Source organism: Artibeus jamaicensis, unplaced genomic scaffold (assembly GCF_021234435.1).
Source record: "Artibeus jamaicensis isolate MK-2021 breed Jamaican fruit bat unplaced genomic scaffold, CSHL_Jam_final contig_936, whole genome shotgun sequence".
In the NCBI taxonomy this organism is placed as follows: domain Eukaryota; kingdom Metazoa; phylum Chordata; class Mammalia; order Chiroptera; family Phyllostomidae; genus Artibeus; species Artibeus jamaicensis.
The window spans coordinates 1,041,201-1,067,976 of NW_026522017.1; the positions used below are offsets into that span (position 1 = coordinate 1,041,201).

General features: G+C 34.6%; 2 protein-coding genes across 8 annotated transcripts in view; one reads left to right on the forward strand and one right to left on the reverse strand.

Moving 5' to 3' along the window:
• Positions 1-9,670, forward strand: part of MARCHF7 (membrane associated ring-CH-type finger 7) — a 53,044-nt gene extending 43,374 nt beyond the window's left edge. For 4 of the 7 annotated variants that reach the window (XM_037140437.2, XM_053655153.1, XM_053655154.1 and 1 more), the window contains 4 exons: positions 1,274-1,383; positions 4,314-4,427; positions 6,011-6,059; positions 8,333-9,670. In XM_037140437.2, coding sequence (XP_036996332.2) covers positions 1,274-1,383; positions 4,314-4,427; positions 6,011-6,059; positions 8,333-8,391 — 332 coding nt within the window. In that variant the 3' untranslated portion in view covers positions 8,392-9,670. Of the gene's footprint in view, positions 1-1,273; positions 1,407-4,313; positions 4,428-6,010; positions 6,066-8,332 lie in introns of those variants that run through there. The other 3 variants (XM_037140438.2, XM_037140439.2, XM_053655156.1) reach the window with 3 other exon arrangements.
• Positions 6,202-26,776, reverse strand: part of LY75 (lymphocyte antigen 75) — a 166,697-nt gene continuing 146,122 nt past the window's right edge. Inside the window, exons 36-39 of the mRNA XM_037140431.2 lie at positions 24,903-25,019; positions 24,090-24,263; positions 22,046-22,072; positions 6,202-13,133 (exon numbers count right to left, since the gene is read on the reverse strand). Coding sequence (XP_036996326.2) covers positions 12,943-13,133; positions 22,046-22,072; positions 24,090-24,263; positions 24,903-25,019 — 509 coding nt within the window. The 3' untranslated portion in view covers positions 6,202-12,942. The remainder of the gene's footprint in view (positions 13,134-22,045; positions 22,073-24,089; positions 24,264-24,902; positions 25,020-26,776) is intronic.

Genomic DNA, 26,776 nt, shown 5'->3' on the forward strand with positions numbered 1-26,776 from the left:
ATGCAAAATTGTATTATTATTTGAAGAATTGTTATTATTAAATTCTAAGACTGTTATGAGCTCTTTGAAGACGGGGGGTTACTACTTACTCTTTTCTTCCTGAATCTCCAAAACTTGTAGTATTGCTTGCCACATAGTAAGCACTCAGCAGATGTTGAATCAAATCTAAACCTTTATCCTATTACTCACTTCCTTGAATTTTTAGAATACTTTTTCCATTTAAAGTCGTATCCAAAAGAAAATACAGTGAAGAAAAATGGCTTTATGTTTAATTAGACAACACTACCACCCACGTAACTGGAACCAGAAGCTTAGGAGTAACCAAATATTGAATGTGTGTGGGACAGAAGGAGCTTTTTTAAAAAAAGTAAAAATTGTGGTTAAAATATATATAATGTAAAATTTGCCCTTTTAACCATTATTAAGTATATAGTTCAGTGACGTGTATACATCCAGAATATTGTCCAACCATCACCATTACCTGTTTCTAAAATTTTTATCACACAGGACAGAAACTCTGTCCATCAAGCAATAATGCCTTCTTTCTCCTCTCAATCCCTGTTAATTTGTGGTTTCCTTTCTTTCGTAATTTGTCTGTTCCACATATTTCATAAATAGAAAGGACATATTTATCCTTTTTTCTATCTACCTTATTTTGCCCAGCATAATGTTTTCAGGATTCATCTGTGTTGTGTCATATATCAAGACTTCATTACTTTCGTGGCAGAAAGGAGCTATTTTGATCCAAGACAACGGTAGATTTCTGTCTTTCTTTCTTTCTTTCTTTCTTTTTTTTTTTCCTCCCCTCCTAGCCTAGGATGGCACATTCCTTAAACCACAAAAGGTCTTAGGTGTATATTTTCACATCAAAGATACTGGCCTGGGTATATGTAATTAGTTGTTTGAGACACTGTGTCATTAAACATTGCTTTAATGCTATCTTGCCAAGGCACTTAAGGAGGAAGTAGGAAGTACAGATGCCATTCCAATGTTAGCTCCCCAGGACTGTAATGTATGAGTAAATGGGAGGGGGAAAAAACAGGTATCTAAATAATGGGCGGAGGCTTAAATACCATAGAGTAGGAGCTGACACATTAGTTGTTGCTGATTGCTATTTTAAGCAACATTACTGGTTTATGGGAGTAGTCCAGTCTACCTCCTTTCCTCCCTTTCTTTTAATTTTCTATATTCTACGCTTAAATCTTACAAAGAAAAATGTTTTGTGGAGACATAAAAAAAAACTAAGTTTTACTTGTAATTTAATTTTTACCAGGTTCTTCATTAGAGGCTGTAACCACCTGTGAACTCTGTAAAGAGAAGTTGCAGCTTAACCTGGAGGATTTTGATATTCATGAACTACACAGAGCTCATGCAAATGAACAAGTTAGTATATTTTGCTTAATTGGGTAAGTGTCTGTTCTATGCCTAAAGGACAACTGTTGAAGAAAAGATTAAAACATGGTCAGAAAACTGGCATTAAAATAATAATATTCTTAACATAATGTTCTGTTACTGCATTAGATATTACAATTTTATAGTTTTTCTTTATTTTTCTCATCACTTTTTGTAACTGAAAGTCAAATAACCAACTCACTGGTTTTACATTTATTAAGATAAAAGACATCATATGCTTCCTAAATAAACCTGAAAATAATAAAAGCTTAGGAAAGTGGTCCTGAAGTAGGCATGCTGACCATATCTCCCCAGAGATGTGTCAGTTACAAATGCCTCTGAGCTCTGGGACATGATTAAAACACCAAGCCCTGGATTTGCCTCCTGTATCTGTGTATTTTATTTTAGGAATAATTTTTTATGTACATGTTGACCACATGTTCTTACTATCCTTTTTCCCTCTACCCTCCCCATATCTGCTTCTCAGCTGTGTTGAACACATTATTTTATTAGATCTTCTACTCCAACTTCATATTGTTCTTTCGTTTAGTATCTATGCCATTAAAATCTAGCTGTTAATTATGTAATGAATAATGGCAGAGTTTCTCTGATCATAATAAGATTTTCAGATATTTTCTTATTTCTCAGGAGGGGTTGGTATGTTTAATTCCCGCCCCTCAGTAATTTTGATCACTAAATTTTGTTTCCAGGAGAGCTTTAAATTCTTTTTTTAATTTTTGAAATGCTTAAATTATGTAGTTAGAATGAAGAGCTCAATCTTTTTCAAAACCTTAAAGGAAGATTGGAGGAGGGGTGAAGAAAAGATGTTGAAGGAGGTTACTAGGATGATCTTAGAACCATACTATCCAAGTGAGCTTAGCATATTTGTTACAAAAAGAAATATGTAATGGTGAGGGAATGCATAAATTCTTTAAAAACACTTTTTAAATGAAGGGGTAATGGACCCCCTTTTTATTCACATGAAGTTCACATAACATAAAAATGATTTAAAGTGAAATTCAGTGGTATCAGTACATTTGTGATGTTATGCATCAGACACCTCTGTCTAGTTCCAACATCTTCATCTGTCTGAAAGAAAAACCCATACCCATTAGACAGTTTCTTCCCATTACACCCCTTTCCATATCCTCTGGAAACCACCAGTCTGCCTTCTGTTTCTGTGGGTTTATCTGTTACAAATATTTCATACAAATTGAATAATGCAATATATATGGTCTTTTGTGGACACTTTTTACTTTCAAATATGGGAATAAATGAATACCCCTTGAAAATCTGATTAAAACCATGAACACTTTTTAGAAAATATACATAGACACAAAATCTGTAAATGATTTGAGGGATTCCCAGATCTCTTAAAGCTAGTTGCTAAGATCTAGGTTAAAAATCTCTGATCTAGGCAGTTGATGTACTACAGATGCGACTCTAATACTAATTATTGTGTTATTCTCTAATGAGTCAGTTGTCCAAAAAGGAAGCCATGTTAAGCAAGGACTTTTTTTTTAATCCCCAAGGAGTATCTCAACAACTGAGCATTTTTTTTTTAGTACTTTAAGGAATGGGACAAAGAATATGGAAGATAAAATAATGCAAAGAAGTTTTTTTTGTTTTTGTTTTTCTCAAAATGAGAGTAGGTCTCAAATTTTCTCCTGCCATTTTTCCTTCTCTGGGCATTTTTCAATCCAACAAGAATGATGTTATTGACAGTTTAAGGTTCCTGACTTTGACTTCCCGCGCGCGCATGTGTGTGTCACAGATTCTAGTGGCCAGACAACTACCTCCATTCTAAGTGATTAGTTTAATATAGCTTAGTATTTCATTATCCAGTAACTTCATCTTTGTCAAGATGATAACCATTACCTTTTAAAAATCTTTTCAATGTATAATTTTTTATAAGTTAATAATAAACAAAGTGAGTGATGCATTCGAAGAAACTTTGTTTTAGCAATTTGTTCCTCCTTTTTTAAAAAGATTTTATTTACCTATCTGTAGAGGGGAAGGGAAGGAGAGAGAGAGAGAAATACCAATGTGTGGTTGCTTCTCGAGCATCCCCTGCTGGGAACTGGCCTGCAAACCCAGGCATGTGCCCTGACTGGGAATTGAGCCGCAATCTTTTGGTTCCCAGGTCCGCACTCAATCCACTGAGCTACACCAGCCAGGGCTTAAAGAAACATAATACATCAGCTTAAAATTTTTGAAATATTCTAGCTGATAACTTGCTGAAGTTGGTACTAAGAATGTACAGTTTTTAACGTCAGATAAGTTAATTACCAAAAAATGGTACAACTTAATGGTAGTTTGCTATATAAAACCTCCAGGACAGTTTAGATTTTAAAAACACTATATGATTTATAGTCTTAGCTTCAAAACAATAGAGCAGTTTGGAATCAAAGAACTGAGGAATCGTTACTGTGTTTCTTTTTTTAGTTTATTTTTGTAATTAGTGTTGCTTTTAAATTAACTGTATTACATAAGAAACACTTGGTCTGTTGGAATAGCTTTTCATTATACAGTATATTGATTTAGCTGTAGGTGAAATGGTCATTTTTAAGTAAACATTTGTAGCCATTTGTGCAATGAAATTTTTTATGAGCTTTATATAGAAGCAGGGCATTCATTCTACCACCAATGGTTTTACATAAATCATGACATAAAGGAAGACTATAAGAGAATAAAGAGGATAGTCACACACCTATTTTGACTTGTCATTGGCATTAGTAACGATTTTTGAAATTATGAAGGGTGGCCCTTCATTTCTTGTTTTAACAGGTGGCACCATATTTCTTAACCAGGATCTAGACATGAATACATTTCCTCTAGTTTATCAGTGTGCTGTCAATCTCAAGTATACTAATTTTTCATTCTCCATATTCTTTTTTTTCTTGTCTGCTTCCCAATTGAAGGCTGAGTACGAGTTTATCAGCTCCGGTCTCTACCTTGTTGTGTTACTGCACTTTTGGGAACAAAGCTTTTCAGATATGATGGGAAATACAAATGAACCAAGCACACGAGTCCGAGTAAGTAACTTGGGAGTGGGGGAGAAGGGAGGATATGATATACCAAGTATTTGCTTTAGAAAACAGTTTGTTTTGTATGTTGACATTCTAGTTACTTTGGGAAGCTCTTAATATTAAAACGTATCTTGAAGATATTATAGATATAATAGAAATTGCTGTTTTTTATACCAAACAGCCTAATTTTCTCATAAAACTATTTTAGAGAAGTAATTTTTTAGCTCTTAAAGGTTATTTTATATTGGTGAGAATATATTGGTGAGAATATATTGGTAATATATATTGGTGAGAATCAGAGAATTGGAAACACAAAGGGAAAAACCCTTTTTTTAATTGGGTGGGAGGCAGCAAGTGACAAGTCAGTATTTTAACCTGAAATCGAACTCCAAAAACCAAGATAATATGGGAAGTACACTTCAGTTTATTTGTTATTGTCATGTAAAAGCTTATCAGTGTACTGATTTTAAGTGTGTCCATAATATAGATTTAAGATACGGACTATTTGCTATTTAATCTGTGCACTGTTACCTTACCACTTAAGCCACATGTTTTTGGTGAGGTATTAGTAAGTAACATGGGTTGCCTCAGTGAACCAGAGGGAAGTTGTGTGCTGCTGCCTTACCCAGTTTGTGTAGCGGGGCTAGGGCCACCTGCACCTTGACTACAATAGTCTGAACACTTCATGTTTTTAAATGTGGTCATAAACATATCATTTAAACTTTTTATATAAATGTTCGTTTTAGTGATAAAAATTTAGCAGTTTATGGTATTTTAAAATTAACATATTCAGTACATACTATACTTAAAAATTGGTAAAAACATTTTTCTGAAACCATCATGTGGACATTATTATACCTGTGAGCCAGTTAACAAATTATTGTCATTGAGGGATAAGAGAATGAATTGTCATAAGACTTCAGAATTTGAGCAGAGATCTCTTGTCTCCTGAGTACTTTAGAAATCATAGTACTTATTTAAATTTAGTTAATGCCATAAACTGACTTCTGTCTTAAGAATGAATAAGCCATGAAGCATGTCAGCTCTGTTGAATTCATGCCTTTGTAAAAGCTGTAGTCAAGTTAAAGTACAAGTCATTTTTATGATTTAAAAACAGAATTACATACAGAATTAAATAAAGTCTTTTAAAAAACATAGAATTAAATGTAATAATACTTCTCAAGCTATCAGCTTAGACAGAAAAAGATTGATTCTTATTTCAGTTTTTTAAAATTAACCACTAAAATAGAATTTGAGTCCAAATTGTAAAGCTCTTAATTATTTTTCTTTATAATTGTTATGCATTATATTTATGCAAGAGGAATGTTTTTTGATAAAAATAATTCATTTGCACCCAATTTCTACATCATTAATACATGATTTCTACATGGCTAATGATTTATTAAAAATTAAAAACAATATACTTAAGCATTGTAATTTTTGATGTGGGTCGGGAGGAGAAAGACCCCTATTTAAAGGCTTAAAATGGTGTTTGACATTTTAATAGAAATGAAACTCCTATACTAATTCTCTCTTTAGATCCATTTGCAACATTTCAACTACTGTATTTTTTTCTGCATTGTTTCTAGTTTATTAACCTTGCAAGAACTCTTCAGGCACATATGGAAGATCTCGAAAGTAGGTGGAATTTCCCCTCTCCAGACTTGTTGAATATACTTTTGCAAATTAAACCCACAGAGGAAAACCTAAGTATATACTCTCTCAAATTAGAGCTTTATTTATAAGCTTAGTAATAGAAATTGACTTGAGAAAGATCAGCTGGGCAACTGACGTTCGTTTATTACAAAACATTTTTAAGTAGTATTAATTTTAAGGTACGGAATAATCTAACTTTAATCATTGGTATATTCTATTTTGAGTAAACTTTTGATCACCTTAATTTTCACACTTAAGACATATTTGAGAAGTAAGCAAACAACACTTACTAATCTGTTAGATTTGTGTGCACACAGAGAATTTTTTATTAGTTACTCAGTTTTGTTAGTTCGTATAAGGTTTTCCTGGGCTTATATATAGTTCTAGGAAAATAAGGGTAAAAGAGCCCCAATTTTGAGCCCATAACAGAAGCCATAGTGATAGGCTGGTGGTTGTTGGGATTGTTTTTGTTTGCTCCTTGTTTTGGTTCTCATGGACCTTTAATAGGTAGCCAGCTCCACCAGCAAGCAGCTCCAGTCTTTTAAGATCACATTCCAGCATTAGGATTTCTGCCTGGGCTCCTATATGAAAGCATTTAATGTTCAAGTCTTTACAGGTATCTGTACAACATACCTCTTTTCAGAGTCCTACAACTTCCATGGTGCTTCATACCAGGAATATTGGTGGCTCTGGAACAGTTCCAACACTCCAAGATTACCCTGTTTGGTAGTACTTTTTCACCCAAAGCAAGTGGCTCCCCATGATTAAATTCCAATGTACTCTTTGAAGTGCTTTAAAATAATATATTCTCCAATTAATTACCTTCTATATCATCTTCAAAGTAGTTGAAAATGGCTGTAGTGTGCCTAACATTTTCATGTTTAGAGAATGTTCAGCATTTTTTGAAGTAAGGTGTGAGAAGAACTTAGTCATCATAAGAACCTTTCATTCCTTGATTACTCTAAGACATGGATTTTGTCATTCTGTATTTTTAAGTTTTGAAAGCAGTAGAAGTATAACCAGATAATGCATGTTTAGGATTTTAATTAGTATGTGTAAAAGTATGTAAAGGCATATGGTATATAAGATAGGAAGTCATTCACATGAGAAGGAAAAGAATGGAGGTGAAATATACTCCAGCTCAGCTGAGAATGAAAGGTATTGTGGGTGCTACAAGTTAACTCCGAAGTACCAGAGTATTTTTTAGTTTGATACTGCTCCATGATAAAGCATAAAACTTAACCCTAGGATTTACTCATTCATGAGTTAAGTATATGCTTGATATCATTTATTAAAAATGAATTTAAGTTTTTTACAAGATAAATAGACTGAAATATGGAAAGTGAAGTTTCATCTGTACTTCACTTTCTTGTTGTAATTTTCTTGTTGATTCCACTTGCTGAGTACTCTTAAATTTTCCAGTATTAACACAAGACAAGTATACATTTAACCTTTCTGCCCTTGATAATAGGGGGAAATATGCTAGTTGAATGTTTATTTTAGTCAACTTCTATTTTCTCCAGCATGCAGAGCAGTTTACAGAATTCTTAATGTTATTTCAGAAGACGCTTCAAGATGTTTCATATTAAACTCTTGAGCCACTAATGACTCTAAAATAGAGATCAGAAATGTTGCAAAAGTGAGGTTTCTGACAATATAATGTCATAGGAATCATTTCAACAAGATTTTTACTGAATCCAGTTATTTTAACTTAGGCTGTGTTCTATATAAAGCTATTTGGACTAAATAGAGCTTTTTCTTGGCATTATACAGACATAGCTTTGATGTAATTTGCAAGAATGCCCATAACATATTATTTGTATACATATTCTTTCATTCTCACTGGATGTATCAAAACATGCAGTGGTAATAAGCCAGATTCTACTCAGGTGTGTGAGAGTACTTGCCTTAAGTTCACTTTTTCTGTAGCATAATTGGCTACTGTAAACAAAAACTGATCTCAGGAACTTTTTAGAAAATGTTCTTGAATCACATTTGTAAACATTTTCATTTTTATAAAAACTAACATAAAAAGGTTTGGGGGTGGACGTATTGTGGATGGGCATTAACCACAGTCAAACCACCCTAACCCTGTCATAATTTGCCATTTTGACCAAACAAAATTGGGATTTTGTTTGGGACCATACTAAATTGGGATTTTATTTTACAAGTCATTGGTATTCTGGCTTCATATTTATACTTCCACTCTCATCCCCCTTAAAATCATTCTTGATCATCCCGTTTTCTTTCAACAGCTTCAGAGGATGATTCTGAAGAAGATGGAGACCATAACAGAACATTTGATATTGCCTAACTTCATATAAGACAAATGGATGATCTGTTAACAAGTGTTTATTAAAACTGGCAATTAAGGATGAATCAATTTTGTGGGGGAATGCCTATTGAATACATATATAAAATGAATATATATACACATGTAATCATGTATGTGTATATATATTCATTCTCAAGTGTTGCTGAATTAAAATTCTATTTGCTGGACCTTTTCACGTGGCCAGTGACTCTGATGTTTATAAACTGGTAATCAAAAGTATTTTTCTTTTAGGTGAGTAGGAAAGTATTACATTATTTTAAATATCTTAGCAATGCCTACAGTTTTTTTGTGTTCTGATTATTATAGTCATATTTATAAAAATGGTTCGTGTTTTAGTCTTTTGCTAGTGAAAAAAGTAAGACAGAAATATACTTTCAAAATAAAATGCCAGATGGCACCTAATTATTTTTCCTTTTAAAATGCCTTAAGTTGCAGCATCATTTTCATAATCATTTGCTTCCAGTGTTTAAAAAAAATAAAGAATGGGGAGTAAGTTGTGAAGACCGTTATATTAGGTGTCCAAATTTAATTTACATTCTAAATTCACTTAGCTATAAAATAAAATTTAATTTTTTTAAAGTATACAAATATAAAATGTATAAATTATGGATAAAGTTTTACAATGATTTGGAAAGGGCAGATTATATTTGATAGGCCATAGTATGTGGACATTTCTTTTCGGAATATTACAGCTATAAATTACACCAGAATTGCCAGTCAGATGCTATTTGGTAAATTTAAAAAAAGGAAAACAATATTGCAGTCTCAAGTTATTGGAATATTTTTAAATCCCGCATACAGAGTATAAAACACTGGTTTTCAATGTGTTTTTTAGTGTTGTCACCTTTTTGTAGATAAATACGATATAAATAACCTGTTTGAATCCTGGTCATTTTTAACTGTTCCTTGCTAATCTGAGCATTTATTTGGTGAATTACTATTTTTCACTACCTTTGGAGAACAGATGAACTTACCCACTCAACATCAGTAGATCTATACTGTGGTCATGAGTTGTGTATAGTTCCAGAACAGTATATTTTCTTTGTCAACAACACCCTTAGGATATACTTAAAAACACCTTCAGGTGATTTTAGGTTAAGTAAAGTCTTATGTCATGGCAACAAACTTCTTTTCCAGAACCTAAATAGAAACCATGTTATTTCTCAAATGTAAATCAACAGTTTGCCTACAATTAGTTTGTTGGTCTTAATGTAAAATCTTGGCTTGAAATAAAGTGCATACTGATTGATTTACTTTATAGTTTGAGATGTTTCCTTTTAAACTAGTGCTCAAAGTAGACTTCAGACCTTAACATGCAAGAATTTTACTAAAATTTCAAATTTCACTTCATATATATTCATATAAAAATATAAATATTTCTAAAACATTTGGTCAACTTGTTAGCTTTGCATTCATTGCCTTATTTAAAGCAAAAATGCAGAATTTAAGGATGTCAGTTTCAGTATTTATTCTGTGGGTCCTTGGGGATGCTTTGAATTTGAAACATACTTTTAATAGAACTCAGTATGAAAATTAAGTGTCTACTGATTTAACCAACAAAATCTTCTATTTAAAAGAATCAATTAGCCCTAACTGGTGTGGCTCAGTGGATTGTGTGCCAGCCTATGAACCAAAGGGTCACTGGTTCGATTCCCAGTCAGGGCTTATAGCTGGGTTGCTGGCCAAGTCCCCAGTACGAGGCACATGTGAAGCAACCACACAATGATGTTTCTCTCTCTCTATTTCTCCTTCCTTTCCCCCCTCTAAAAATAAATGAATAAAATCTTTTTTTAAATTAATGGTAAAAATCATTCCATTGGTCCACATAAAATGTTCATATTTTTTAATATTAATGTTAAGTGACAGAGACAGTGACTTGAGCTTAATAGTAGTATTCTTGTAGTTTCTTAGTACTACATATTTAATAATGTATTAGCTTCTGAATCCTGTGAATGTGAATTAAAGGAATTGGAATAAGAAAAATCTTTCCTTTGGTTATCACTTTTAAACTGAACAAAAATAAAGAACCATACATTACTCACTATGAAGATGGCAGAATCCTAGGAAAAGTAATATTTTTTTAGATATATGCCAAACATAATTTATACTGTCATTATTAGCTAGAAGCACAATGTTGAAGAGAGCAATTTACACATTCTGAATATAAGCAAGCAAGCATGCGTAATTTGTTACCTGTTGACCACCACGTACATGCAAGGCTCTGTTTACAAGTATCCTGATACTGGGTTGGCCAAAAAGTCTGTTTAGTTTTTTCTGTAAAATAAAGACACATTTTTCAATTTCACCGGTAACTGTTGATTTGGATATTCTGAGTATGTCAGCTATCCTCCTGCGTGGTATGTTAAATATTCTGAATGTGTCAATTTGATCTCTTATCAACTTCAGCTGGTCTACCTGATGGTGGAGCATTGTTCAGCGAGAAATCTCCAGCACAAACTTTGCAAACCACTTTTGATATGTTCAGTCAGAGCACCTTCACCATACACTGCCTTTTTTTTTTTTTGCAATTCACTTGTGTTTTTACCTTTCTTGAAATAAAGCATAATATGTGGAGAATGTTGCCTCTTTTCTTCCATCTTCAGTGTTAAAATGGCTGTACAAAAATTCTTTGTTGTGTTTTTTAATGCTGATATGACAGTTGTCACAATACAGTCTAACAAAATTGTTAAAAATGAAGTTAAAGGCAACTTGCACTAGTAAAGCCATCTTACAGGAAAAAGACAAACGTTTTGACCAACCCTACATACTAAGAAAATTAAGATTTAGCATTTCATTATGAGGGTCCTCTGAAAACTCAGTTAAAAAATGAACATGGGGATAAATCTCTTTAAGACAGCCATTTTGCAAGAGCTGCCATTAGAAGTTATCAAACAGAAGAAAATTAGATATATGGCAGTGAAGTAGAAGGGGGAGTCTAGAGCAACACTGGCCAGCAGAAATGGAAATACATCATTGGCATTGCTCAATATGGTAGCTATTAACTGCATGTGATTTGAGCACTTGAAATTTGGCTAGCACAGTTGAGGAAGTGAACTTTTAATAGCCACATATGGCTACTGGCTACCATGTTAGAGATTTGTGACAGTAATGAAATTTTAAGAAAGGTAAGAATTTGAAAAGGAGACTAAGAAAAATTCTAATGTTCACTACTATTAGTACCACTTAGTAGCTTACTAATAAAGTAGACTTTTAAATCACTATGAAATATCTTAAGAGATTTAAAGGTCTTGTAGAGCATAATTGTTGTATAATGGAGCTTCTATAACATTTTTTAATACCATAAAGGTACACTTTTATAGTCCCTCTGTCATCACTATAGTTACTCATGTCTCATTAACACTAGTGTTACTGTGATTAGTGGTGTTTTGATTCATGGTGAGGCCAATGGAAACAGATGGCACAAATTGTGACTTTGTTGCCTTTGGTCAAACAGATAACATATGCAAGAAAAGTATTCTCCATAGTTACTCTTGATTAGGGGGACCGAATACTTGAGTTTCGAGTTCCTAAATAGTGAATAATTTACAGTAGTGTTTTTAGCTTTAAAGAACACTTAAAAAAGTAACTTTTGTTTCAGCTTTTCACCATTTTTATTTTTTACCCCCAAAAGATTATTTTCCGCTTTCTCTTAAATTGTACATTAAGTGTGCTGAAACCTGGTCACTCTAGTGGTACATATTGTTTTTGTGCATTTTTTTGCTTAGTTTTTATTGATATGGTTCATCAGTGCTGGGGGAATATAAGACAGCTTTATAGAGGAACAGGTGTGGTGATAGAAAAATCTTTATAAAGGTTTTAGGATACAAGTGTTACTTTTACTACCAGCCTCCCACCATCTTCCTGGTGTGGCTGTAATTGTTTTTCTTTCAAAGTGCATAAAATTTTATTAAAATTCTAATCATTTGTGATCATTGCTAAATACTATTGTCCAAAATGGTGTTCTAAAAGTAACAAAATTGTAAAATGTGATTTTTGTGGAATTTAGGGTGTTAGAAATTTCTAAAACTTTCTAAACCTAAATCATAAGGATGAAAAACATTAGAGGAATTACATGCCAGAGTAACAGGCTTGCACTCATATATCTAAATACATAGTACTTACTTAAAAGGTTTATTCCCCATATTGTATTTATCAATAAAAGGGCAAGCCTAGTGATTAGTAAAACTGTAATGCTAGGTAGAATTTATTTCCCCCCAACTGTAAGGTTCAACTAAATGGGAGGGTAGGGAAGATAGAGCAAGTAAGACAAATAGAGCGGGGTTTGGGGTTTTTTGGTTTTTGTTTTTCCCCTGCGTGGGCCTTAAGCTTTCATCAAGTGAAAAGTAACATTTGGGAAGGTGGTTAAAACCATTAACATCTGAGATCATTTCCAAATGAGATGAAGAATGTTACTGAAATAAGGATATCTACAATAAAACTCATTGTCAAGTTTTATATTAAAATCTTCAACATGAATCACTGTCAGTGTATTTGATGTCTTCATCTGGGATTTCCAAAATTTCATTCAAATTAAACACACTCATTTTCTTCTGCCACTACCAAAACACAGTCGTCATCATAAGGTGATTGGGGTGCAGTTGAAAAAACTGTGGTGAAACCAGAATGCAAGTTTCTTTTGTACAGGAACCAAACGATTGCTCCTAAAACCGTCAGAATTACTGTGCCAGCAATCACCAATGCTGATATTAAAATGTGGTTATCTGAAAAGGGAAAGACAAAATACGGGAATCAGGTTACTTAAATCACTAGTAGGAGACACTGATAGTTTCCTCAAGTAAATATTTGCCTATTTTGGAATTTCCCACATTGATGTGAAGACAGTTACACACTTACTACTATCAAGATTTAGCTTGAACAATTGCCATAAAAAATTTTAAGTACATTTTGCAATTCGCCATTCTTAGTTCCTAGAAGTCTTTTTGTCATTTGAATTTTGGTAATTTTATTTTTGTATTCCTGAAGTAATGATGTACAACCTTTCAGTTTTGGGCTATTCAAAACCCTTGCAATCTTCCTGTAAGAATTTAGTTTAATAACAAGCAAAATTACTCTTGTTAAGGCATTCAGAGGAGGACAGTGGTTTGAGGAAGATATTTGAATTTAGTAGTAGAAGTGTTACGGGAAAACTCAGAAATGTGTTTACAGTTGTATTTTTGCATTGAGATTACTTGAATATTACAATGCTCCTTTCAGTCGGTGCTTGTTAAAGTGAGACTTGGAAAAATGTACAGCTTAGCAAGAAAAATATGGCCAAAAGTTATCTGTTAAGGTGAGGAAAAGCTGTCAATACATTATTTTTTAAATACTGACAGGCTTTTAAAAAGTTGGGAGAAGTGAGGAAATGGCCATAGCTGAATTCTCTTCTTTTCAGTCCTAAAATAGATTGTTTTGTAGTGATCACAATTTTTAAGGTGTGTGGATGTGTTATTATTAGAGACACTTAAGGGAAAAAACGTTAAGAATTCTATAAACTTCAAATGGGATTTTTCCTTAGTTTTTATTAAACTTAACACAGCCCATTTATAGCACTTTGACTTTACCAGTGTGAACATATTTTATTTTGGTCTATTAATCTATAATATACTCATAATCAGTACTATCTACTTTAAATAGTGATTATTACATGGCAGTAGCTCATTAAAGAAAAAATACATTTTAGTCTGAGCATGGCAATTGAGACAATGGCATAACAGACATAATTACGCACCTTAAGTAGTAAATTAAAATACCTACTATCCTAAGAACTGAACAGCTTCCTGATGCATTGGTGGGGCACAATCAGTACAAATGCTCTTTTGTTTTTTAACGTTCAGCAAGTGACCCTTGGCCAGGCTGCCTCCAGGATCTTTGGTTGGGTAGCTTCATACTGAAATGTGCAGGAATGCCAATCTTAAGGCAACTAACGAGTAGTGTGTGAAAACTACATAAGGAGCAACTACTAGGAGTAAAGGATAGTTCTACATTAGAAAACCTAATTACAGGGAAAATTCATTGCTTATTTTACTGACTGAATAATTGCTGTTACTTAATACTAATTAAAAACAGCTTTTAGCTAGTAAGGTAAGTCTTGCTGAGCCTAATAAAAGGAAGTTTAGGAAACCTGTAACAAACATGCTTGTATTAAAACAGGCTTACAATCCACTCAAACACAAACTCTATTCAACCAAAGGTCACTAATCTTTGCATTAGTAAATGCAGAAACACATGTACATTGATTCCTGTGTCTACTGCAGCTGAACTATTAGCCACTCAGCTTTGACATGCTATCTCCTTTCCCTTTTATTTTTAAAACTGTTCCTTTCTAATCATCTTTGTGGAATCAGAATTCTGCTTGGTTGATCTAAGTCACTTGTGTCTTTTACATAACTACTTAATAAGTATGTGTATAGTTGGTGCTGCTCCCCACTTACTCCCAAATCCATTTTACCACAAATTCTCTTAAATGATACCAATAACCACTGTTAACTCATCCAATATAGGAATTACTCTAGATTGCACGTTTACTAATAATCAAGACTACACGTTATGTCTTCTTTCTAGTTTGACCGTTTCTCTTGTCATCATACACTAGTTGTAACATTGATTGAGGCCCAAAGGTACATAATCCACTTTACAAAAATACAGTGTTGTCGGCCTGGCTGGTGTGGGTCAGTGGATTGAGTGCCAACCGGTAAACCAAAGGGTCATGGTTCAGTTCCTAGACAGGGCACATGCCTGCATTGTTGGCCAGGTCCCCCAATAGGGGGACAAAAGAGAGGCAGTCACACTGTTTCCCTCCCTCTCTCCTTCCTTTCTTCAAAGTAAAATCTTTTAAAATAGTGTTGGACTATGATGATTATAGTCTGATTTGATAATTATAGTCTGATTTGAGTGCCTACTATGTATGTACAACTGCCCCCCCCTTTTTTTAAAAGATTTTTATCTTTAAAGGGGAAAGAGAGGGAGAGAAATACCAATGTATGGTTACCTCTCATGCGTCCCCTGCTGGGAACTGGCCTGCAACCCAGGCATGTGCCCTGACTGGGAATCTGACTCATGCACCATCTCCTGTAGGTCATTGCTGAATCCAGCTTAGGCTAACTTCCCCTTTTCTGCATGCTTACTACACCAAGTGCAGCCACTTTCACAATGACAGCATTCTTTCCAAGGTCTTACACTTGAGTGAAAGGGAACTTCCTGTTTGCCTGGAGCATTACTCCACTTAACTATTCTAGTTGCTTCAGCTCAGTGATACCATACTTTCTTCACAAAGTCATAAACATAATCCCTTTATGACAGGCTTTCAAACATTCTGCTCAAATATGGCCTTCCCTGGCAACCCTATTTTAAAAACAAAAAAGACACCTCCCTTTCTTTCTTCACTAGTCTTTTTTCTCTACAGTACATACCACTATTTGACATACCATATATATTTACATGTATTTAATCTTCCCTCTAAGATATAAGATTGAGAACAGAGGCTGTTTCTGTTCACTGCTCTGTCTTCAATGTCTAATAGAAGAAAGCCTCACACATAGTACTTAACATCTATTTGGGGGATATGTTTTTTAATTCAAAGCTCACGAGCCTGAAGACCAAATGTTGCGGGATGTTTTATTCCTGAGGTGGTTTGGGGGCCCATCACAGACCTACCTGATAATTTTCTGTTCATTTCAATTTTCATATACTTTTTTCCCTTAAGTATACATTTACATAGCTTAAAATTCATGGTTCTATAACATGCAATGAAAACTGCTCCTGCCCCACTGTTCCTCACCTTTAGTTTCTGTTCCTCAAAGGTAATAACTTCTGTCACTGGTGTTACAATGCTTGCTTCTGAGCTTTGAAATGACATGCTTATACTGCCTTTGTTGATTTTAATTTTTTAATTATGGTAACAACACTTTACTGTCTTAAATAACCAGTTAAGTGTACAATTCAGTAGCACTAAGTACATTCACATGGTTGTGCTATGTTACCACCATTCATCCATAGAACTCTCGCAAACCTGAAACTTGTATTAAACAGTATCTCCCCATTTCCCTCTCCCTCAAGGCCCTGGCCCGAATGACCACCATTCTACCTTCTATGAGGTGGACAAGTTCAGGTACCGTATACTTGGAATCATACAGTATTCTTTTGTGACTGGCTTATTTAGCTTAGTGTCCTCCATGTTTATGCCTGTATAACATGTCAGATTTGCCTTTTTAAGGCTAAATAATGTTCCGTAGTGGTAATATATACCTCATTTTCCTATTTGTCTGTTGATGAACACTTGGGTTGGTTCCACCTTTTGGCTATTGTAAATAATGCTGCTATAAACATGGGTGTACAAATATCTCTTGGATCCCTCCTGTCACTTTGGGCATATACCTAGAAGTGGAATTGCTGGATCATATGGTCATCTATTTTTAATTTTTTGAGGAGCTACCATGTTTTCCACAGTGGCTGTACCATTTTACATTTCTACCAATAGTACACAAGGTTTCTACTTACTTTTTTTAAAGCTTTTTATTATTATTTTATTTTAATTATTGTTCAAGTACAGTTTTTTGCCTTTTACTCCTATCCCAGCCCACCCCCCCTACTTTCTTCATATTGTCAGAACTTGTTATTTTCTGTTTTTTAGATAGCCAACCTAATGGGTGTGTGGTTGTGCTCTGCCTGATATTTTTAGATGTTATATATTGCTCCTACAGAAGAGGGAGTTAAATACAAATGAACTTTTAAAAACTCTTTCATCATAGTTGTTATATCAGGGCAAGCTATAAACAGAAAATAGTCAAGATACATATACCTGAAAAAAGACTTGTATCTAAACTTTTAAGGATAAACTACCAATTAATAAATCGAACCAGCCTGGTGTGCACCAGTGTGGCTCAGTTGGCTATCATTCTTTTGCAAAGCAAAAGGTCACCTGTTTCATTCCTGGTTAGAGCACATGCCTGGGTTGCAGATTTGCTCCCCAGTAGGACACATATGAGAGGCAGTTGATAGGTGTTTCTCACACTGATGTTTCTCTCCCTTTATTTCTCCTTCCCTCCCTCTCTAAAAAAATAAATATTTAAATTTAAAAAAAAAGGAAGCAAACCTAACAAAAAGTAAGGGCAAAAGACTTGAACAGGCATTTCACAAAAAGATATCCAAATGGCTGATAAACATGCTCAACATGGCTGTAAAGGTGCTCAACATCATTATTAATCAGGGATAGGAAAAATATTACAATAATTACCCTTCTAAATGGCAAAAATTAAATAGGTCAGTTGACAGTACTATTCACGGTTGGATGAGCAAATGGAATTTGAGTACATTTAAATACATTTCTAGCAGTAGAAATGTAACGTGATTCAACTACTTTGAAAAATTATTCAATGATTTCTACGCTATGACTCTGCAGCTCCACTCTGGAACTTTTTTAAACACCAAATTGTATTTTCTCACTGAACTCCATTATTTGTTTTTGTGGACAGAAATCTTTTCTCTAAAAAATTTATCCTGTTACAGTTACAATTCACGAAGCATCTGTCTTAAGCACTTACTAAATGCATTTTTTTTGAAAGCTACAGGTAATGTACTTACGTGCTTCAAAAGTAAAGCTATACAAGACAAATACTGAAGTCTATCTCCCATCTTGTTTCTCCCACTCAAGGAAAATGAGAATATAGGTCTAAAGAAGCATGACAAATTTCATACACAGGTCTGTCATATTAGTGCTAAACTACAAATGACCCAGATAACCTTCATGTACTAGAATGGCCCTGGCTGGTGTAGCTCAGTGGACTAACTGCCAGCCTGCGAACCAAAAGGTTACTGGTTCAGTTCCTAGTCAGGGTACATACATGCCTGGGTTATGGGCCAGGTCCCCAGCTAGGGGTTTGTGAGAGGCTACTGATGGATGTGTCTCTCACACATTGATATCTCCCTCTCTCACTTTCCCTCTATCTAATAATAAGATCTTTAAAAAAGTGGGTAAAATCTTGCATACTTAGATATTACACAATAATAGCAAAAGTACAATAGATATGCATAACATAGATGAATAAAAATTCCTGACTGAAAGAAACCACTAGAATTATGTTTATGTAAAATTCAAGAAAAGCAATTAATATACAGCGATAGTGTGCTGGTTACCTGTGGGGTGGATGGGGGTAGGGTGGGCATTTATAGGAAAGGGAATTGGAAAATTGTGTGATGGGGATTGTGTCTTCATGTGAGTAGCAGTTAGGTGTACACACAAGCAGTCATCAGGCTGTACATTTCAGGTTTGTATTATACCCTGTTTATACATCAAAATACAGAGATTAAAAAACATCACCCAATTTCATAAGAAATTCATATATTGCTTCTAGAAATGCAAAATGCTATATTGATAGAAGTTACACCTCACTTTTAAAAAAATTTTAAATATATTTTATTGATTATGCCATTACAGTTGTCCCATTTCCATATTCATTCCCCTCCACTGTGCACACCCCCTCCCCCCACATTCCCCCCTTTAGTTCATGTCCACGTGTCATAAGCTCTTTAGCTTCTACATTTCCCACACTATTCTTGTCCTCCCCGCTGTCTATTTTCTACTTAACATCTATGCTACTTATTCTCTGTACCTTTTCCCCCTTTTTCCTCTTCCCACTCCCCTGTTGCTAACCCTCCATGTGATCTCCATTTCTGTGGTTCTGTTTTTATTCTAGTAGTTTGCTTACTTTGTTTCTGTTTTTGTTTTAGGTGTGGTTGTTAATAACTGTGAGTTTGCTGTCATTCTACTATACATGTTTTCTATCTTTTTCTTAGATAAGTCCCTTTAACATTTCATATAATAAGGGCTTGGTGATGATGAACTTGAACTTGACCTTATCTGAGAAGCACTTTATCTGTCCTTCCATTCTAAATGAAAGCTTTGCTGAATAGAGCAATCTTGGATATAGGTCCTTGGATTTCATGACTTGGAATACTTCTTTCCAGCCCCTTCTTGCCTGTAAGGTCTCTTTTGAGAAATCAGCTGACAGTCTGATGGGAAGTCCTTTGTAAGTGACTGTCCCCTTATCTCTTGCTGTTTCTAGGATTCTCTCCTTCATTTTAATCTTGGCTAATATAATTATGATGTGCCTTGGTGTATTCCTTCTTGGGTCCTACTTCTCTGGGACTCTCTGAGCTTCCTGGATTTCCTGGAAGTCTATTTCCTTTGCCAGATTGGGTAATTACTTGTTCAAATAAGTTTTCCACTTGTTGCTGTTCCTCTTCCCTTTCTGGTACCCCTATAATTCAAATATTGGAACGTTTAAAGATGTCCTGGAGGTTCCTAAGCCTCTCCTCACTTTTTTGAATTCTTGTTTCTTCATTCTTTTCTGTTTGGTTGTTTCTGTCTTTCTTCTGGTGCACTCCATTGACTTGAATCCAGGTTTTCTTCCCTATTGGTTCCCTGTGTATTTTTCTTCATTTCACTTAGTGCCTTCATTTTTTTCATCTAATTTGTCACCAAAATCAACCAGTTCTGTGAGTATCCTGATCACCAGTGTTTTGAGCTATGTATCCAATAGGTTGGCTATCTCTTTGTTGCTTAGAAATATAGGCTCTGGAGGTTTGAGCTGTTCATCTGCTTGAGGCATAATTTTTTGGTCTGTTCACACCTGTTACATATGAGGGGTGGAGCCTTAGGTGTTCCCCAGGGCGGGGAAACCCAGTCTCTGGGTTGTGATGCTGTATGTGAGGGTGGGGTCCTAGAGGGAACAATGGCACTTGCTCTGCTCTCTCTTGGATTTTAATCCCTTCCACCACTTCTCCAAAGCAAACTGGGCTCTTCTGGTGTTGGTTCCTGGGTGGGTGGGCTTGTGTATGTTCTAGGACCCTGTGGGTCTCCCCAACAAACTCTCTTGTGAGGCTGGGAGCCTCCCGGCACCTCAAACCCCACAAGTGTTTTCAATTGGCGCTTTTAAGTTTTATTTCCCATCACTGGGGCCCTGGGTTGCACAGTCTGTCTCACTGCCCGTTTTTTGCCTGGTTTATCTGCATGCGAATGTGTGACTGTGGTCAGCCAGCATCCTTGCGCACCTCATTTGGTCTGCCTGTTTCCTCCTCACACCCAGGTCTGCCAACCAGTACTTTTTCCTGCTGCAATGCCTCTTTGCTGGTCGCCAACTCTGGATGAATGTTTCATTGTCAGGCTTCCATATAGTTCAGTTTCCTGTCTATTCTGGTTGTGTTTTTGTTTCTGAATCTTTGTTGTCCTTAAATTTGGTTGTGGGAGGAGGTACAGTGTTTCCAACTGTGCCTCCATCTTGGCTGGCTCTCACTTTCAATTTAGCAATAATATTTCAGGTAATTCAGAAAATACGCATTTATGCAAGGTGACTGACCCATTGCTATTATAAACAAGGACTTGGATTCAAGTCCTTTATAATAACAGAAGTTTAGAAACAACTCAGTAGTCAAGCTGGTTAAATAACTGTATATCCATACAATGGAAGAGTGTGTAGTTATAAAAAGGAAGAAGAAAAGAGACCAGTATATAGGTAATGGTATGGAGAGAAATCTAAAATATATTAGTGAATAAAAGGTACAAAATAAGTCTCAGATCAATTTGCTTACTGGCAAAAGAAGCACTAGGCAGTTAAAGAAGAAATGGAAATGGTGCCTAGTAAATATGGGGACAAAATGAGAGATAATTTTTTCAGTGTTTGCCTCGTATAGTTTTTCTTTTGAACTATGCAAATACATACATTTGGTTGGCAAAATAGTTTGTTCCATACAATGGCTCTAGTAGTGCTTAGTTGTCTTTAACTTCATTTGAAACAAGTTTTTTAGATTGTACTGTCACAACTGTCATATCAATGCGTTTTTTAAAAACCTTACCAACATTGAACTTTAGTGCAGCCATGTTAACATTGAAGATAGAAGGAAATATGCAACATTCCCGGCCTGTAATGCTTTATTTCAAGAAAGGTAGAAACACAACTAAAATGCAAAAAAAAAAAAAAAAGATTTGTGCAGTATATGGAGAGGTGCTGTGATTGATCGGACATGTCATAAGTGGTTTGCAAAGTTTCTTGGTATATTTACATATTGAACAAAGAATTCTTTGCTGTGTGGCTGTCTTATGCACTGGAAGATGTTTAGCAGCACTTCTGGCCTCTACCCACTAGAAGCCAATAGCAGAAGATAGCCGACATACTCAAAATATCCAAATCAATAAAGTTATTGGTGAAAATGAAAACTGTGTCCTTTATTTTACAAAAAAAAACTAAACGAACTGTGTGGCCAACCCAATATTACTTGTAGCTTTCAAAAAAATGTATTTAGTAAGCCCTTAAGACAAATGCTCTAAGAGTTGTAATTATAACTGAGTTGAAAAACTTTTGAACAAAAGATGTAGTTATTTCCCACGAAAACAAATAATGGAGTTAAATGAGAAAATAAAATTTGGTGTTTTCAAAAAAGGTTCATTTCATACCTAACTTGGAGTTACATTTAAAATGTCAAGTCTTATTACTAAGCTAAAAGACCTCCATACATTTGTATAAAAGTTGTTTTACTTTACATTATGTCAAACAATTTTTAAATTAGTAGTATTTTAACATGCTAGATTGTTAGTACATTTGTACTTATGGAAAAATTTTAACAGAAGAGTAATACTTACCTGATAAATATTTCTTTTCATATGGAACTAAAATACAAAAGAAAACCAAAATTAAAATTTAAGTATGCTTTATTCTAAGTTTGCTTTTAAACACTTTCAAAGCAGCTAAAAATGAACCCTTTAATAGCTCACTAGGATCCATATTTCTTCTGCTTAGTATTGCATGTGTTACCTGTTTCAAACTTAATTTATTAAAAAAAGATGTAGAGGTCTGATAAGATGCATTAGCTTGGTTGGTGAAAAAAGGAATAAGGAAACTCAGACAATCAGTGAGGGAAATAAGAGGATTGTGGCTGGAGAGTCTGTAGAAAACACAGTAAAATTAAAGCACACATTTGTGCGCCTCATTAGTATCACAACTGTGACCTTACTGTATTAGTGCGCATTTACTCATGGTTTCTGATGTTTCAAAGTTTAATTAAAAATTTGGTTTATGTAATGGTGCTCTGAGGCACAGTAAAGGACCCTATATTTTAAAAGTCCAATAAATAATGGAAGTTAAAGGCTACTATCATAAAACTACGACATTTTATATAATCATTATAAAACTGTAGTCAAAAACTCCCCTGAAGCAAGTAAAAAATATCTACCATATTTTGCTTTGTGTAATGTGCTCCTGTGTATAATGCACACCCATGTTTTGGTGTGCGTGATACACAGGAGTATTACACCCATGGGATGTAATTATTATACCCATGTATGATGCACATCCTTATTTTCCCCTCAAAAATTTGGGCTAAAGATGTGCATTATACATGGCAAAATACAGTACTTTCAGGTTTAAAGAGAGAAAATAAACCAGAGAAGGTGTATAGTTTTTGTTTTGCAGTTAAAGTGGAAGGGAATATTAAAAGCAGACTGAGGAAATGGCTACGTTATGTTTCAGGCACTCCAAAATTGTATTTTGAAATTTAAATGCCTTAAATGAGAGAACAATTTCTAGAATTTACAACAGACTTCATGTAATGTTTTAGTAATAACATCAAAATGCTGTGGTTCAAAGTTGTTGTACACTAGGAAGTATTATGATGGGTCAAAAGAAAAAATTTTAATCAGGAATAAATTATAAAACTACAAAGCAATTTTTCTTTGCCAAAAGAAATCAGTCCTTGTACAGAATCAAATTATTTGTAAACTAACATTAGAATCCCGGAATCATTAGAATTCTGGAATCAGACATGATTATTCACCACTTCTACTATTCAATCAAATCACACGTAAAGAGGCTCTGATACTGAATACTTTTCTTTGAACAACCAAAAAAAAAATTTGGCCTTGAAAGCTCTAAGAATAAGTGGATACAATAAAATATGTGGGGTTCACCTAATCTGGCCATACCTTTTAAATGTAAGAGAATTAATATTTGAATTCTAAGAGATGTGATAATGAACCCTCCTAATACTGCGTTGGTCAAAAAGTTCATTTCTTTTTTTTGGTAAGATGGCTCTAATAGTGTTTAGTAGTCTTTAATTCCATTTGAAACAATGTTTTTAGATTGTATTGTGACAGCTGTCATGTCAGTGTGAGTTTCTTAAAAACATCAAAATTTGTGAATTTTTGTGCAGCCATTTTAATATTGAAGATGGAAGAAAATATGCAATTTTCAGCGCACTTTACTGCTTCAAGAAAGGTAAAAACAACTGAAACGCAAAAAAAAAAATTTTGCAGTGTATGCAGAAGGTGATGTGACTGACCAAATGTGTCAAAAGTGGGTTTTGCGAAGTTTTATGTTGGACTTTTCTCTCTGGATGATGGTCCACGGTCAGGTAGACCAGTTGAACTTGATAGTGACCTAATCGAGACTAATCAAGCCTTATACCATGCTGAAGATAGCCAACATACTCAAAATATCCAAATCAATAAAGTTTTTGGTGAAAATGAAGAGTGTGTCTTTTATTTTATAGAAAAAAATAAGGACTTTGTGGCCAATCCAATATATATTCTGGTCTTACTCCCTCTCCTGAGGCATACTTAAAATTATTTCAAAACCAGCCCTACTTTCCCCCTGCTCTTAGATTGGAAAAATGCCTTTAATTATACTTACTGGCTGCTTTGCAAAGGGTTCCTTGCACAGAAGTAACTTCACAATTTCCTTTTTTCCATTCACCAGTCATGGTGTGCAAAAAGGCACAGGTGTCAACTAGATCCTCCTCATCATCTTGGTCTGCCCACTTATGAAACGTCATATTTGAATTATCAAACCACTTGAAACTTGAATCTGTCAGTTAAGAATATCCTTATCAGTATAAAAGCCAAAGGGTCTAGGATTAAAGGTGGGAAGTGACTAAGGTATGTCTGGTTCAAGCATTTGGTTGTAGGATTTAAATTAGAAGAGGACTATATCCTGTGTACAGGTAAATTAAAGGTATTGGTTCAAGAAGGTTCTGGAGATCTCATGTTTGTAAGGAAAAAAATACCATTTTATGGAAATAGCCAAGAAAATAGTTAAATTATTAACAATAACCTTCACTTCATTTTGAAAGCAATTACATATTTTCTATAGTAACAATAAGTACATTTACATGATATATATAACCTTTATAGTTGTCCATCTGTGTCCTATTAATCATTGACACTAACACTGATTTTTATAACCCTGCCATATTATAACAATACTGAACCCAGAACCATATTTTTATCCAGATGAAAGAATCAACTTCAACTGTCACAAGTGAAACACATTGAGCTGCTCAGGGAAAAGTTGTGGTACAAGACAGGGGTGCATACTGACACTGCAGTATCTGGAGACCAGAGGAAGCCCACCTTGAGCTAGAGAATCCAAGAATCTAAAAGAAAGTAATCAGTTTTACTAATGCTAAGGAAAGAAGAGTGGTATCTCAAGATAAATATCACTTACCATCTGTATCATAAAACATGCCTAGTAGGATATCATCCGGGCCTTTCCATTGCTTTTTCAAAGTATCCAGTATGAAAGCATTTTCTTCTTCATTGTGTATGCTGATCATATCTGCTCCTGAAATTATTTTAGGAAGAAAAGTCTCCCCAGAGCCAATAAAAATCACATGAAGTATATAAAAGTATATATTATTAAAATACATAATGTTACACTATTACATTTTTAAATGTAGCTTGAAAATATGCACATCTGAAAAGAATGTAATTGTGAGAAAAGTAATGTGATATAAATTGAACAGAATCATTTTATATTGTTTCATTCACCTAGAGTTCATAATCTTATTTTCAGGAAAACATCTTGAGGAGATGCTAAGCAGTAAAACACACTTTATGCATCTCTGCTTTTTTCCACTACTCACTTTTCCTAGCAATCATGGCCCCATTTCACAAGGATAGAGAGGAGTAGCTCTTACCAACCCACACCCAAGAGAGCTAGAAAGTATTAGGGCAACTTGCTAGAACAGTCCCAAGACCTAGTCAAGTTCAAGTAACAAGCAGTGTCTCTGACCTACCTCACTTAACTGGCATTCATATCCCTGCTGCCCAAAGCCTAGTCCCGTATTCTCCTCTGGTTAACCAGAACTTAAGTCCTGGTTAATGACAAAGGAGGTCCCCATTCTTACTGGGTAATTAATTGGATTTTCCTGGGACTCTCACTGGGTTCAAGGGTAAAGAGCAGCAGCCATGTATATTCTTGTCTCGGATATATTAACTTTTTTTATCCTTACAATCTATAAGTTACATAGCACCCTATAAATAGCAACAGTAACTCCACTTTTCCAAGAGATATTTAACCTTGTCCCTTAACCCAAAGGTTCTCTTGCAAATTAAAAAATAAGTCCACTGTCTTCATTAGTTAATACATATGAGAAAACACTAGTGGAGTTAGTTTCTCTAGTGCTGTGTATGTTTTTGCAAACTAAAACAATGAATGACATCGAAGCTTGTAGAAACCAGAAATCTGGTTGGGAGAATACATCTAACCCTTGGTGAGGATAGAAATAACATCCTTTCAGCTGTATGTGGCTACATGAAGAATATAACAATGTTCCTAAGAAAATGATTCTCCAGCCTCAGTAATTACAGAAGTAACAACTTTCCTATTTTCCAAGGATAAGTTGTTTATCTTACACATATTTCAAAGTTAGTTTGGAGGCTCTGTGTACTACAATGAATTCAAGTACATAAAGGAATGAGGAAAAAGCCTTCTCTACTATTGAATTACATTATTCCAAAATCATCCTGACAACAAGGGTTCCTGAAAACCTCGGTACAGTTATACCAAGGAGGTTCTCTGAACTGTAGTCTGCATCAGAATCACCTGGAGAGCGTGTTAATACAGAGTGCTGGGCCTCACACCAGAGTTCCTGATTCTGTGGGAGTAAGATGGGGCCTGAGAATTTACATTCCTAACAAGTTCCCAGATGATGCTAATACTGCTGATACAAAAGACCACACTGAGAGTTAAAGGAGGCTTAAACAGTAGGCTAGTATACTTATGACATCACTCTAAGATCAATAATAATTTTTGTAATAAGCTAACAGTTAACTGAAGAAGAGAAAGGGTTCCTGTTATGTTCTAATGTGGTAAGAAAATCTGTATTAGGTTATTGCTTTCACATCTTTCAAAAGAGGCTCAACGAAGAAATTTAATTAGAGAAAAAAAACCACTATAGAGCCAAAAATGCCCCCCCAAAGCATACCATATTGTTAAAAAAAAAAAACACCTCACAGAAGCTCTATTAAAAACAAAAAGGCAAACATCTTAAAAAATTGTTCTCAAACTGAAAAAGGTAATTCACAAAAGAAAATATA